General features: G+C 43.1%; 1 protein-coding gene across 1 annotated transcript; it reads right to left on the bottom strand.

Annotated features, from left to right (window-relative positions):
* Window positions 1-878: 878 nt before the first annotated feature.
* On the bottom strand, window positions 879-9,164 carry plaub (plasminogen activator, urokinase b). The gene is made up of 11 exons (XM_029765536.1): window positions 8,970-9,164; window positions 8,040-8,094; window positions 7,813-7,914; window positions 7,327-7,480; window positions 5,441-5,544; window positions 5,231-5,275; window positions 4,822-5,029; window positions 3,477-3,628; window positions 3,066-3,206; window positions 2,302-2,450; window positions 879-1,253 (listed from the first exon to the last, which is right to left on the bottom strand). Exons 1-11 carry the CDS (start codon window positions 9,033-9,035, stop codon window positions 1,059-1,061), a joined length of 1,371 nt encoding a protein of 456 aa, XP_029621396.1. The 5' UTR covers window positions 9,036-9,164; the 3' UTR covers window positions 879-1,058.
* Between the last annotated feature and the right edge of the window lie 7,099 nt (window positions 9,165-16,263).

Below are 16,263 nucleotides of genomic sequence, written 5' to 3'. Positions count from 1 at the left end.
GCACTAATAACACTGAAGAGTTCCAAAAACAAAGGCTAAATGTTTTGCCATTAACTGACTAACCTCACCCCCAGGCTAATTGCTACCACATACATTAGAAAGCATTGGTTCAACAGAAAGAGAGTTGGCTGGTGGACAAGACTGTCAACTGACTGACCCCTACAAAAATCACACAAATCATCTGTTATTAACAAGACCTGTAATTGGAGATATGAAGCATTCCTTTCATCCAGGCGACACATTTAAGGCAAAACACTAGCCTTAATTACATTTAAATGGCCATCGGGTAAAAGATTTCAAGCCTTGTGGTTCAAGGTTGACCACCGGTCCATACAGATTCCAGATTCATGACTAGGTCGAGGCTCCTGGGTGGTGACGATTGTGTGGGTGTTGTGGGTGTTGTGGGTGCATTAATGTGGTGTATGTTATTAGGTAGTATGATAGCCATATTACCAGCTGTCACTGGTGAGTCACTGGAAGGCGATCTTCCCACATTTGCTACTGTCACGACCTGACCATAGGGAGCCCTTGATTCTCTATGGTGTAGTAGAACATGGCGTGACTGGGGGGTGATCTATTATGTTTATTTCTATGTTGGTGCTAATATGGTTCCCAATTAGAGGCAGCTGTTTATCGTTGCCTCTGATTGGGGATCATATTTAGGTAGCCATTTCCCCAACTGTGTTTTGTGGGATATTGATTGATTGTTAGTGTGTTTGGGCACTATGTCCTCAAGTTATGTTGTTGTGTTAGTTTCACTTAAATAAATATGTGGAACAATACTCATGCTGCACCTTGGTCCGATCATTTTCAAGACCGTGACAGCTACAGTAGACTTTCAAGGTTAGAAGTTGGACCCGTTTTGGAATAACATTATATTTGTGAGTAATATCAAAATGCTTTATTGTTGCCCCTTTTGAGAAGACAGAAATACAAAAATATGTTTACATTTCAGTAGTTAAAATACTTATATTCCTATATGTACAATTATACATGATATAGTGTCTATAACAGACCCTACAGAGTTTATTTATGTAGGTACATAGACCCTGAGGAGGTTATTTCTGTGGGTACATAGACCCTGAGGCGATGGAGGATAAGCCTGTCTTTTCTTCTATCCACTTATTGTAGTTGGTCACTGCTGTGTACACGCCTGGTCGTAATGCTCTAGAACACCCCTCGCCCCAACTGACGATTCCAAAAAGGAACATTCGATTATCCACTTCACACACCATGGGTCCTCCGGAATCACCCTGGGAAATCAAATCAAATTTATTTATATGGCCCTTCTTACATCAGCTGATATCTCAAAGTGCTGTACAGAAACCCAGCCTAAAACCCCCAAACAGCAAGTAATGCAGGTGTAGAGGAATACTGTAATATACGGTGAGACTTAATTGTTTTTGCTCTGTACCCCAGCACTTTGGATATGAAGTGGTACAATGACTATGAGTCAGCTTTAATTTGAGGTCATTTTCATTTAGAAATTACAGCAATTTTTGTACATAGTCCCTCCCATTTTAGGTAACCAAAGGTATTTGGACAAATTCAATTATGTATATTAAAGTAGTCAAAAGTTCAGTATTTTGTCCCATATTCCTAGCATCAATGGCTGCAGTACATCAAGCGTGTGACTCTACAAATGTGTTGGATGCATTTGCTTTTTGTTTTGGTTGTGTTCCAGATTAATTTTGTGCCCAATAGAAATTAATGGTAAATAATGTATTGTGTCATTTTGGAGTCACTTTTTTGTAAATAAGAATAGAATATGCTTCTAAAGACTTCTACATTAATGTGGATGCTATGCTACAATGATTATAGATAATCATTAATCAGTCGTGAAGGATGATGAGTGAGAAAGTTAAAGGCACAAATATCATACCCCCAAGACATGCTAACCTCTCACCATTACAATAACAGGGGAGGTTAGCATTTTATATCATACCCCTAAGACATGCTAACCTTTCCCCATTACCAATAACAGGGGAGGTTAGCATTTTATATCATACCCCCAAGACATGCTAACCTCTTACCATTACCAATAATAGGGGAGTTAGCATTTTTGGGGGGGTCATGATATCTATTTGTCTAACTTTCTCACTCATCGTTCACAAGTTATTCATAATAAAAATGTTTTATGTACAGTAATACTCCAAATACAGAATATTTCTCATGGAGAAAGAATGTCCTTATATTGTTCTTACATGTCATTCTGTTTTTACTTTGAATGGCATTATTTTCCAAATGTATATTAACTGCTGAGGAGAAATTGTAATCTCAAGTCACTTCTGCATATCATACCTTGCACGCATCTTGACTCCAGTCCGGTCTCCCAGCACAGAACATGTTTTCTGTGATCAGGTTTCCGTAGTACGCCTTATCTGAGCAGACGTCATGGGCCAAAAGGTTTACCTTTGCCTCCCTCAGGTACTGTGAATTGTACCATAAACCTTAATGAAGGGACACAATAACAAAGCACTCAACAGGTAAATAAAAATCAATGTTATGTAGGCATGAAAACAAGTCAATTTATCATGGGAAATGGATCATATCAAGTGATTGATACATTTAAAATAAGAGGGTCTAGGATAGTATTGAAAAAGTGTCTCAGACTCAGAGCTCCGTATTTCATTATAATGAATATTACATGGACCTGATCCTAGATCAGCACTCCTACTCCGGGGTGGCAGGTAGCTGAGCGCTCAGAGAAGCAGGGCAACAACGGGAGAAACCAGGTTTGCTGGTTCAAATCCCAGCTCAGAAACATCTGGTGCGTAGTATCATCTTATATACCATTGCCTGTTGTTGTGCCCATGAGCAAGGCGCTTAACCACCTATAATTGCTCCAGGGGTGCTGCACTGTGCCTGGCCCATTGCTTCCAGCCCTTCAGTGGGTGTATGTGTGTCTCAGGGTGTTGGGTTGTGAGCATAAATTCACATTTCTATTCTCTGTAAGTTAATGGACAATTTAGGTATATCTTGTCTTCTCACATACACTTTTCTTCTCCTACTCTGAGATGCTTTATGAATACGGGCCCTGGTATGTTGTAGATGATCCTCCTTACCCTCCTCCTGTCTTCCGTAGCCAGCTATCTCACAGGAGGATCCCGCGCCGAGGGCCTGGCGTGCCGGGGGCAGACACACAGTCCTCACAGAGCTACTCTCCACTGCACACTGACCATCTACAGCTTTTAACTTCAGTAGAGCTGTATGAGGAAACACATCAACCACTCTGCGTTATTATCATGACAGTCTCAAATACCATTGACACATGTACTGACGTTTCAAACTTCACATTCACAGAACATACAAACTCAAAAATCAATACCACAGTGAAACGGGATTTCAATCGCCTGGTACCAGATCTGTTTGTTTGTTTGTGCTGTCTGTGCCAACTCCTCTGGCCATTGGCGTGAGAGGAGTTGGCACAGACAGCGCAAACAGATTTGGGACATAAAAGCAGTGTTCATTCGTACCGATGTCATTGTTGAAGTTGCCTTCACTGTTTTCGAACTCTGCGTGCATGATAACCTCTTCCACCTGAAACTTCTGTTCTTTGGTGTCGTCAGTCTCATTGATGGCACTCTTCCCCAGAGTGACGAAGAGGCTGCTGGCTTTAGTTTGAGAGCTGTGTGTGAAAACACCAACACATCAACTTTTGTTTTGTACACTGCTGCTACTCGCTGTTTATTATCTATGCATAGTCACTTTACCCCTGCCTACATGTACACAATTACCTCGACTAACCTGTACTCCCCGCACATTGGTGTTAAATGTATTGCCTGGTGCAATCACATGTCCCCTTTAGGGGATTAACTATTTACTGCACTGGGCTAAATCAGGGTTTCTTAAAAAAATCTACTTTCTTAAACAAATCTACTTTCTTAAACAAATCTACTTTGAAACAAAATGTACACACCTCCCACACATGGCTATGGGCTTAAAAAAGAAGACATCTTTACCATGTATAAAGATGTAGAGATATATATCTACAAGATATAGAGTTGAAATGTATTCAATGTTGAGTTTGCATCCCAATATTACACTTTATATACACACACACACACACATCACAGAAAATGGAAATATAACAAAACAGTTTGACATAGAAACACCCGATTTTCAGCGTAAAAAAATAAATGGGCCTCCCGAGTGGGGCAGTAGTCTGACGCGCTGTACTGCAGTGCTAGCTGTGCCACTAGAGATCCTGGTTCGAGTCCAGGCTCTGTCGCAGCACGCCGCGACCGGGAGACCCACGGGGCGGTGCAAAATTGGCCCTAGCGTCGTCCGGGTTAAGGGAGGATTTGGCCGGCAGGAATGTTCTTGTCCCATCGCGCACTAGCGACTCCTCTGGCGGGCCGGGCTCAATGCACGCTGACACGGTTGCCAGGTGTACGGTGTTTCCTCCGACACATTGGTGCAGCTGGCTTCCGGGTTAAGCGAGCATTGTGTCAATAAGCAGTGCGGCTTAGTTGGGTTGTGTTTCGGAGGACGCACACTCTCGACCTTCGCCTCTCCTGAGTCCGAACAGCAGTTGTATCGATGAGACAAGACTGTAACTACCAATTGGATACCACGAAAAAGGGGTGACAATTTACCATTAATTATGTATATTAATTATGAAAAATATTGCTAACATCCCACCCATGAGGCCACCATGTCATTTAACTCCAGGAAAGGGGTACTAAAGTAAGGTCTTATATTATATTATCAGCCAGAAACAACATCTCAAGAGGGGGCCGGGTCCTAAAGGACTCTGGTACTGTACACCCTCACTGGCTTGTTACCATTGAGAAATTTCAGCGCTGCCTCTTACAGTACCTGTCAGGGAAGCAATGGGCAGCAGACAGAACCCAGCAAGGTGAGATCAGACTTCCCCCACAGCGGAACACATTCTCTTTAGACTGATGGCTCTTCCAGAATATTGCAGCCATCCACGGGTGGGATTCCACAGCGGCAACTGTCCCTCCAACGATCTTCATCTGCTTCCTGGTACGCTGGCCACACGTGGACTCTGTCAGACTGGAAGCTGTGATTGGGGAGCCAAACCAATTGCAATGAAAACAAGACTGAAAGAGCATGGGAAAATGTTAAGTTGCTTTAATGTATATTCAAATTGCTATATGAATTTAATAGAATGAGCATGGAAGAAGGGTCAAGGATAGTTACATATTATATTTAGAATGATATTAATTTTGTACGGTAGCAAGACCAAGCAAATTGATCTCACCTGTGTCTGGTACAGTGGGCTCAGTGGGCAGATAATCAAGTGGACCTGCAAGATGTTGAAGTTGATACCACTATACATTACAGCACAGAATAACATTGTAATAACATGGTAATAGTATGGTTACATGTTACTCACAATCAAAGCCTACAAATGATGAAATAATCAAAACAACTGTTAAGGGGAGAGAGAATGAAAATAAGTTAAATGTACCTGTCTCCCCAGGTATGCCACAGCGAGGGATATCACAGTATTCCTGTACCTGCTCAACACCCTTCATTACATAACACCATGGACGCCGTTTGTACTCCAGATTCCTGAAGTCAAAAAATGGATTTCCTCATAACACACTGCACATTTGCATTTACGAACAATTAACTGTTGAGTGAAACATCTGAGCAGTCCAATCTCAAATGGCACCCTATTCCCTATATTGTGCCCTGGTCAAAAGTACTACAGTATATAGGGGGCCCTGGTCAAAAGTACTACAGTATATAGGGGGCCCTGGTCAAAAGTACTACAGTATATAGGGGGCCCTGGTCAAAAGTAGTGCACTACAGTATATAGGGGGCCCTGGTCAAAAGTAGTGCACTACAGTATATAGGGCGTCCTGGTCAAAAGTAGTGCACTACAGTATATAGCGGGCCCAGTCAAAAGTAGTGCACTACAGTATATAGGGGGCCCAGTCAAAAGTAGTGCACTACAATATATAGGGGCCCTGGTCAAAAGTAGTGCACTACAGTATATAGGGGCCCTGGTCAAAAGTAGTGCACTATAGTATATAGGGGTCCTGGTCAAAAGTAGTGCACTACAGTATATAGGGGGCCCAGTCAAAAGTAGTGCACTACAGTATATAGGGGGCCCAGTCAAAAGTAGTGCACTACAGTATATAGGGGGCCCTGAACAAAAGTAGTGCACTACAGTATATAGGGGGCCCTGGTCAAAAGTAGTGCACTACAGTATATAGGGCGTCCTGGTCAAAAGTAGTGCACTACAGTATATAGGGGGCCCAGTCAAAAGTAGTGCACTACAGTATATAGGGGGCCCAGTCAAAAGTAGTGCACTACAATATATAGGGGCCCTGGTCAAAAGTAGTGCACTACAGTATATAGGGGCCCTGGTCAAAAGTAGTGCACTATAGTATATAGGGGTCCTGGTCAAAAGTAGTGCACTACAGTATATAGGGGGCCCTGAACAAAAGTAGTGCACTACAGTATATAGGGGGCCCTGGTCAAAAGTAGTGCACTACAGTATATAGGGGGCCCTGGTCAAAAGTAGTGCACTACAGTATATAGGGGGCCCTGAACAAAAGTAGTGCACTACAGTATATAGGGGGCCCTGGTCAAAAGTAGTGCACTACAGTATATAGGGGGCCCTGAACAAAAGTAGTGCACTACAGTATATAGGGGGCCCTGGTCAAAAGTAGTGCACTATATAGGGGGCCCTGAACAAAAGTAGTGTACTACAGTATATAGGGGGTCCTGGTCAAAAGTAGTGCACTACAGTATATAGGGGGCCCAGTCAAAAGTAGTGCACTACAGTATATAGGGGGCCCTGGTCAAAAGTAGTGCACTACAGTATATAGGGGGCCCAGTCAAAAGTAGTGCACTACAGTATATAGGGGGCCCTGGTCAAAAGTAGTGCACTACAGTATATAGGGGGCCCTGGTCAAAAGTAGTGCACTACAGTATATAGGGGGCCCTGGTCAAAAGTAGTGCACTACAGTATATAGGGGGCCCTGGTCAAAAGTAGTGCACTACAGTATATAGGGGGCCCTGGTCAAAAGTAGTGCACTACAGTATATAGGGGCCCTGGTCAAAAGTAGTGCACTACAGTATATAGGGGGCCCAGTCAAAAGTAGTGCACTACAGTATATAGGGGCCCTGGTCAAAAGTAGCGCACTACAGTATATAGGGGGCCCTGGTCAAAAGTAGTGCACTACAGTATATAGGGGGCCTGGTCAAAAGTAGTGCACTATAGTATATAGGGGCCCTGGTCAAAAGTAGTGCACTACAGTATATAGGGGCCCTGGTCAAAAGTAGTGCACTACAGTATATAGGGAATAGGGTGCCATTTGAGAGTGGGATAAAGGCCCCTACCTGCAGTAGTTGTGCCTCCCGGAGTAGACGTCAGACCCCATCAGGCGTTTCCTGGTGTCCAGGTCCCACCCCACACACCTGCGCCCACTCTCTGACTGAGACACTTTACCTCTGTAGTACATCCCAGTTCCCGTGTAGCAGGTGGCTGCTGTATCTGAAGGAAAATACAAAATAATGAAACATATTGATCGATTGACTGATTGATTATGTTGTCCTTCATTGTCCTTCATGAGGAAGTTATTTCCACAGCTCAACAAGTTAGATATGTACACACACACACACACACACACACACACACACACACACACACACACACACACACACACACACACACACACACACACACACACACACACACACACACACACACACACACACACACACACATAGAATCTTAACAAGAAAGATTTTCTTCCCCCCCATCAATTCAAAGTGTCAGAGGTACAGTAGTTGTTAAGTGTCCAAATGTAAAAGAGTGTTTCTTACCTAATTCACAGTGTTTGCCACCGTAACCATTTGTGCATAAGCAGAACATGTGTTCTCCGGACAGGGCAGGGACAGAAGTGCCACCATGACGACAGAGGCCACCTAGAAACAGTAACAGGTGAATAAATTTTTTTTTTTTAAAGAGTAAGAAGCTTGTGTACATGTGGTAAAAATATATTTGATTGTTGTATATTTGGTGATGTAGAGCTTGATTGAGCTAGATGTACCTGATCTTCTTCGATAGGGGAAATTAGAAATCTGTCTTTTCTGTCTCAGCAAGCCCTGTGAAGAATAGAAATCCGTTATGAAAAAGCATTGTGGTATGATACAGCATTGTGGTATGATACAGCATTGTGGTATGATACAGCATTGGCTCGACACGGATGTAGTATTGTTATGGATGCCATATCAGACAAACACATGGTTATGTTCAGTGGTGTAAAGTGCTTTAGTAAAATACTTGAAAGTAATACTTAAGTCGTTTTTTGGGGTATCTGTACTTTACTATTTATATTTTTTGACAACTTTCCCTTCACTACATTCCTAAAGAAAATCATGTATTTTTTACTCCATACATTTCCCCTGACACCCAAAAGTACTCGTTACATTTTGAATGCTTAGCAGGACAGGAAAATGGTCCAATTCACACACTTATCAAGATAATATCCCTGGTCATCCTACAATCTCTGATCTGGCGGACTCACTAAACACATGCTTCCTTTGTAAATTATGTCTGAGTGTTGGAATGTGCCCCTGGCTATCCCTACATGAAAATAACATCAAAATGGTGCCGTCTGGTTTCCTTAATATACGGATTTTTAAACGATTTATACTTTTACTTTTGATACTTAAAGTAATTTTTAGCAATTACATTTACTTTTGATACTTAAGTTTATTTAAAACCAAATACTTTTAGACTTTTACTCAAGTAATATTTTACTGGGTGACTTTTGCTTTTGAGTCATTTTCTATTAAAGTATCTTTACTTTTACTCAAGTATGGCAATTGGGTACATTTTCCACCACTGGTCATGTTTTATATTCCTCTGACAAACACAGAAAGCATTCCAGAAACTTTGATAACGAATCTTAATAAATACTAATAGACATGGCAAAAATGTGCTGCAGTGTAAACACAACTACAGTTTCACTCCTTACCGTCTCACTCTGTGACACCCCTGCCAGGGTGGTTGTCAAAATCAGCAGCAAAATACTCCTTCCCATCTCTCTCTCTCTGTTGGGTAAAGTATCTATTGTACTTCTTGCACACACAAAAAGTTTGGAGAAATGGTGTGGTCAGGACTTGCAGTGTTTCTCAGTAGTAGTCCTCGGATCTCACGGAGGAGCAAAAATGTTTCTCTGCTGCTTATATAGAGTGAGGAACAGATGTGATTGGTTAGAAGGAAGCTCGTTGACAGGTTGGGCATGTCTAAACCGTGTGAAGAAACACTGGGGGATTATCACAGGAAGACACAATCCTTATTGATGATTCATGTTTGATTTTACAGAATGAGCAGCACTCGACAACTGTCAGGAAACATACCAAAACACGTTGATGACTACGAACAGATGTAAATAAGTTCACTGAATATGACTGTGATAGACTGAATATCTGAAGACCATATCACGTAGAATAACGACATATCTCTTATCAGTCTGTTTTTCTTTAGGTCCCTTGGGATAACCAAACCTCTGTTTGATTTTCCCATCCGGTGACTGTAGAACCAGTCACACCAGTGAAACCATGACAACCACCTAACCGATACCAGTTTGGCAACTGGCAGTTTGGCAATGCCCACAGCAAAAAATGATGTTGAGCATTTGTTTTGTTCCACTCCACGACATCAGAGTTAAATGGGGAAAATTCTGTTCGGATCCAGGCTGGCTAACCTCAACAAAAGAAAAATGTTTTTTTAGAATATGTAAACTGGTGGAACGCAGGCATTCAAACACAGGAAATGAAACTCTTTAGTGTTGTTTATGAGGTTGCTGCATGATTGTAAACATATTTCCATAGGCCACAGAATGTCAAAACAATCCACTCCAACATCTAAAAGGAGCTTTTTTTATATGAACCATATTGAAAGATTTATTCAACCAAACTTTATTATTTGTTGCAGATGTGATCTGCAAGATCACTGCATATATTGCATCCCTATTAGAATTTTCTGAAATGATGGGTAACATACACTGAGTGTACAAAACATTAAGGACACCTGATCTCACTATGACATAGACTGACCAGGTGAATCCAGGTGAAAGCTATGATCCTTTGCTGATGTTATCTGTTAAATCCACTACAATCAGTGTAGATGAAGGGGTGGAGACAGGTTAAAGGAGGATTATTAAGCCTTGAGATAATTGAGACATGGATTGTGTATTTGTGGCGTTCAGAGGGTGATTTAAGTGCCTTTGATCGGGGTACGGTAGTAGGTGCCAGGTGCACCAGTTTGAATGTGTCAAGAACTGCAACGCTACTGGGTTTTTCATGCTCAAAAATGTCCCGTGTGTATCAAGAATGATCCACCACCCAAAGGACATCCAGCCAACTTGACACAACAGTGGGAAGTATTGGAGTCAACATGGGCCAGAATGGGTTCGACACCGTGTAGAGTCCATGCCCTGATGAATTGAGGCTATTCTGAGGGCAAAATGGGGTGCAACTCAATATTAGGAAGGGGTTCCTTATGTTTTGTACACTCTGCGTATAACTGAATTTGCCCCAATACTTTTGGTCCCCTAAAATGGGGGGAAGGATGTACAAAAAGTGCTGTTATTTGGATGAAAATACCCTCAAATTAAAGCCAGCAGTCTGCACTTTAACCTAATAGTAAATTAAAGCCAGCAGTCTGCACTTTAACCTAATAGTAAGTTAAAGCTGGCAGTCTGCACTTTAATCTCATAGTATCATTTCAAATCCAAAGTGATGGAGTATAGAGCCAAAACAACAAAACACAAAGTAGGTAAAACAGTATGTAAACATTATTAAAGTGACCAGGGTTCAATGACTCGATGTCCATAGGGCAGCAGTCTCTAAGGTGCAGGGTAGAATACCAGCACGTAGCCGGCTAGAACAGTGACTAAGTTCAGGGCTGGGTACTGGGTGGAGGCCGGCTAGTGATGATTGTTTAACAGTCTGATGGCCTGGAGATAGAAGCTATTTATCAATCTCTCTGTCCCAGCTATGATGCACCTGTACTGTCTCCACCTACTAGATTGTAGCGGGGTGAACAGGCAGCAGCTCAGGTGGCTGAGGTCCTTGATGATTTTCTGGGCCTTCCTGTGACACCAGGTACTGTAGATGTCCTGGAGAGCAGACAGTGTGCCCCCGGTGATGTGTTGGGTTGACCGCACCACCCATGGTAGAGACCTGCTGATGCAGGCGGTGCATTTGTTGTGCCACCCTTACGGGAAAAACCACATGAATTTCAAATGTGAACACGTGATCTCGTGTGATCTAATTTGATCAAATGTGAAATGAATGTGAAATAAATGTGACAACATGGGGATGCAAAGTTTCAACACGGGACAACATTTGAGCACATGAAAGCACATGAAAACCCATGTCTCAAATGTCATTTAGAATATTTTACCTTGAACATTACTTCAATTTAAACAGTCATGGTCCCCTGTAGGCTTTGCATAGTTCCCGGTTTGTTCCAGGGACGTTATTAGAACGTTGTGTCTTAGTCCCCTGGAGATTTTTCTCTTGTTGTGGTAAGAATAAGGTACATCTACAAATAGTTACTGTATTTTTACAGCTAAATTCAGGTGTTAATGGATGATATGCAGCTGTATATTGATTATTTGGGATTCAACCTCAGTTGAGATTTGAACTCACAACCTCTTGGTTACTAGCTACCTGAAGTTCCTGCTGCACCACCAGGTCTGTGGACACAAGTGAAATTGGCAAGAATAGATATCTGCACTTTGCCTAAAGTTGCAGTAAAGATAAAGTAAATATATTTAACAACTTGAAGGTGTTATTTCTATAAAATGACAGTATGCTGCTGTATTCTGATTTAAATTACTGTAAAATCTTGTACTGTGACCACAAATGGGAGTCAGCTTTAAACGGGAGCTAGACCACCAGATCTGTGAGCATAAAAGAGATATGGCCACAGATTTATTGTCAAGAATGCATTTCTGCACTTTGTTAAAAGCTGCCCAGAATCAAGCAAATAATTGTCCAATTATCACCACCAATGTAAAACTAGCTGTGCTCAAGGACACTTGACGTAGAGAATAACATAAATTATTTTAACCTCTTGGTGGGGGAGGGGGGTGAATAACTTTTGATGCAGTGTCACCAGGTTCATACTAATTGCTTGGAACATATATTTAACACACTCTCAAAAAATAAGGGTTTGGTTAGGGTAGACTACAGTGTTGTTCCCTGGGGTACACTTCAAGGGGGGTACACATATGAACTCACATGGTACAGTTTGGTACCTTGTAGGTATAATGTGAACTTTTTCTACCAAATATTTTGAATATAAGGTACGATCATCACTGCACTTTGATAGGTGGGGGCAATGTACTGGTGAGGCTCATTTGCATATTATGGGGCATTGTCAAATATATGTGTATATGTGCCATCCGTCAGTGGAAATGTTGTAGCAGTTTATGTGTTTGATGGTTATGCCAAGTCAAGTTGACATGGTCTGTTCGGCAAATATTTGTAAGAGAATGCGTCAGCTGCACTGTGAAGAGGTTATTGTGCATTTTCCAGATGGTATACCAGTTGAGGTATATCAATTCTTTTATGATGCACTCAGAGGACCATTATTAGCATGTTTTAACCACTTCAATAAAAATGGTAGATTATCAGATACTCAACAAGAAGGTCTGATTTCACTATTACTGAAACAGGACCCAGGTGGTAATTATAAAGATCCAGTCCACTTAAAACATTGAAGGCTTCTTACACTTCAGTGTTCTGATTCAGAAATTCTACCAAAATGCATAGCGCATAGAATTAAAAAGGTATTGTCGGATATTATTCATCCTAATCAGACAGATAAAAGTCAAAATAACTTTCTGGCAAAATGTTTCCAGTAACCTACAGGACACTTGCTACCACTAGCAATCTTGCCCGTGAACTACTACGCTTTCACTGACTCTTCTGTTGACAACATGCATATCACTTGCTGATTGGCAGCATACTGTAACAGAGGCGGCCTATCAGAAGATTGCAGGTGTGGCTTATTCGAGGCATGGCTTTCAGCTGGCTCTTTTTGGTCTCCCGTAAGAGTGAATGTCATCCCAGTTAATGTGGTCTGTTCATAAATCTACTTCTTTGCAGTCAGTTCTGCAGCCTTGATTAAGTCTGACAAAAGTACATGTGACATCAAAGAACCATATTTCATTGATAGGTAGTCACCATGTCATTGTAATACTCAATTCCATACCACACTATCAGGGCAGTGAATGTGATGGATCAGCTACAGTAAGTTACTGTCAATTAAATAACAACCCACTTCTAACTTGGAGACAGTAAGTTAATGAAAATTAAACATTAACTTCCTGCGACCCAGCTGTCATTAAGCTACTGGAAAAGACAGTGTGTTTTTTTTTTCTTGAGTGTATTTTTAACAAAGCTGAGATTTACTTTGAAGTCCAAATTGTAGGAATGCAGGTGATGCCAGTAACTGACACAGATATGGCATAGCAGGAAGACCATAATGCTGTGAACCAAGAGGCTGTGAGTTCAAATCCCAGTTAATTAATAATTACTATAAATAAACATACACAATGTAGTTGTGTGTCAAATATTTAAGTTGAAAACTGCATATTAAAAGAGTTGTGTGTGTATCAACTCATTTTTGTTTGCAGGGAATCACCTGTGAAACCAAATGTGAACATTTGAATCCACATGTGAAAAGTTATATAATCACATGAAAATCCACATGTGAAGTGTTCCAAAAACACATGATTTGTTGAAATATTATGTGAAATCATGTCTTTTTCTATAAGGGCAGAAGGGGATACAGCCCGACAGAATGCTCTCGATGGTGCAGTTCGTGAGGGTCCTTGATCTAACCACTCATATCACTTCATGATGACAGAAGTGAGTGTTACTGCACATTTCCCTGTCGCTTGATCAAAATGAGAAAAAATAAGGAATCTTGACACATAGATTCCAATCGATCGTACCAATGTTGCACAGTCCTTACCACGGGTGCTTCCTGTTTAAGTTTCTGTCTATAGGTGGGGAGGAGCAGAATGGAGGTGTCATCTGATTTGCCAAAGGGAGGGCGGGGGAAGGCCTTGTAGCCATCCTGGAAGGGATATTAACAATGACCAAGAGTGTTCGATGCGTGTGTAGCACATGAGATGTGTAGACATAATTTTGGTAGCGTTTTCCTAAGATTTCCTTTATTAAAGTATCTTTATTAAGGTCCAGTGTAGTTCCTTGAGAGCCGTTGCAGTGTCGGCTTAGGGGTGAATATACACGGCAGTGACAATGACATAAGAATATTCTCTTGGGAGGAAATGCGGTCGGCCGTTGATGGTGAGGTATTCCAGATCAGAAGAACAAAAGGACTTTAGTTCCTGTACTGTGATTGTTTGGGACAATCACACCATGAGTTGTTAACCATGCCGGCTAAATGGACGGGGACAATATATCCGGAGAGAGCCATGATTCTTTAAAACAGAGTATGTTACAGTTCACTGATGTCTCTCTAGAAGGAGATCCTTGCCCTGAGCTTGTCTACTTTATGCCCAGGGACTGAGCATTAGTGAATAGTATACTCGGAAGTGGTGGACGGTATGCACACCGTCTGAGTCTGACCACTTCTTCTTCCTCTTCTCCTGCGTCTGCGTTTTGGTGCTGCAAAGTTGGCTACTGATGTATATTCTCCTCCTGTAGGCTACAGCCAAGCAGCTCTCTCTCTCTCCTCCTGTAGGCTACAGCCAAGCAGGTCTCTCTCTCCTCCTGTAGGCTACAGCCAAGCAGGTCTCTCTCTCCTCCTATAGTCGACATCCAAGCAGGTCTCTCTCTCCTCCTGTAGGCTACAGCCAAGCAGGTCTCTCTCTCCTCCTGTAGGCTACAGCCAAGCAGCTCTCTCTCTCCTCCTGTAGGCTACAGCCAAGCAGGTCTCTCTCTCCTCCTGTAGGCTACAGCCAAGCAGGTCTCTCTCTCCTCCTATAGTCGACATCCAAGCAGGTCTCTCTCTCCTCCTGTAGTCGACAGCCAAGCAGCTCTCTCTCTCCTCCTGTAGTCGACAGCCAAGCAGCTCTCTCTCTCCTCCTGTAGTCGACATCCAAGCAGCTCTCTCTCTCCTCCTGTAGTCGACAGCCAAGCAGCTCTCTCTCTCTCCTCCTGTAGGCTACAGCCAAGCAGGTCTCTCTCTCCTCCTGTAGGCTACAGCCAAGCAGGTCTCTCTCTCCTCCTGTAGGCTACAGCCAAGCAGGTCTCTCTCTCCTCCTATAGTCGACATCCAAGCAGGTCTCTCTCTCCTCCTGTAGGCTACAGCCAAGCAGGTCTCTCTCTCCTCCTGTAGTCGACAGCCAAGCAGGTCTCTCTCTCCTCCTGTAGGCTACAGCCAAGCAGGTCTCTCTCTCCTCCTATAGTCGACATCCAAGCAGCTCTCTCTCTCCTCCTGTAGTCGACAGCCAAGCAGCTCTCTCTCTCCTCCTGTAGTCGACAGCCAAGCAGCTCTCTCTCTCCTCCTGTAGTCGACAGCCAAGCAGCTCTCTCTCTCCTCCTGTAGTCGACAGCCAAGCAGCTCTCTCTCTCCTCCTGTAGGCTACAGCCAAGCAGGTCTCTCTCTCCTCCTGTAGGCTACAGCCAAGCAGGTCTCTCTCTCCTCCTGTAGTCGACAGCCAAGCAGCTCTCTCTCTCCTCCTGTAGTCGACAGCCAAGCAGCTCTCTCTCTCCTCCTGTAGTCGACAGCCAAGCAGCTCTCTCTCTCCTCCTGTAGGCTACAGCCAAGCAGGTCTCTCTCTCCTCCTGTAGGCTACAGCCAAGCAGCTCTCTCTCTCCTCCTGTAGGCTACAGCCAAGCAGGTCTCTCTCTCCTCCTATAGTCGACATCCAAGCAGCTCTCTCTCTCCTCCTGTAGTCGACAGCCAAGCAGGTCTCTCCCTCCTCCTGTAGTCGACAGCCAAGCAGCTCTCTCTCTCCTCCTGTAGGCTACAGCCAAGCAGCTCTCTCTCTCCTCCTGTAGTCGACAGCCAAGCAGCTCTCTCTCTCCTCCTGTAGTCGACAGCCAAGCAGCTCTCTCTCTCCTCCTGTAGTCGACAGCCAAGCAGCTCTCTCTCTCCTCCTGTAGGCTACAGCCAAGCAGGTCTCTCTCTCCTCCTGTAGGCTACAGCCAAGCAGGTCTCTCTCTCCTCCTGTAGGCTACAGCCAAGCAGGTGCTGCAAAGTTGGCTAGGAGCTAGAAAAAGGGCGATGTCGGCACCATCTTGTTCACGGGCCATAACCCGGTGCACTACGGTTCTGCT

This window comes from Salmo trutta, chromosome 10, assembly GCF_901001165.1.
Source record: "Salmo trutta chromosome 10, fSalTru1.1, whole genome shotgun sequence".
In the NCBI taxonomy this organism is placed as follows: Eukaryota; Metazoa; Chordata; class Actinopteri; order Salmoniformes; family Salmonidae; genus Salmo; species Salmo trutta.
The sequence above is the reverse complement of the archived record's forward strand: the minus strand, read 5'-3'. Positions and strand labels throughout refer to the sequence as shown.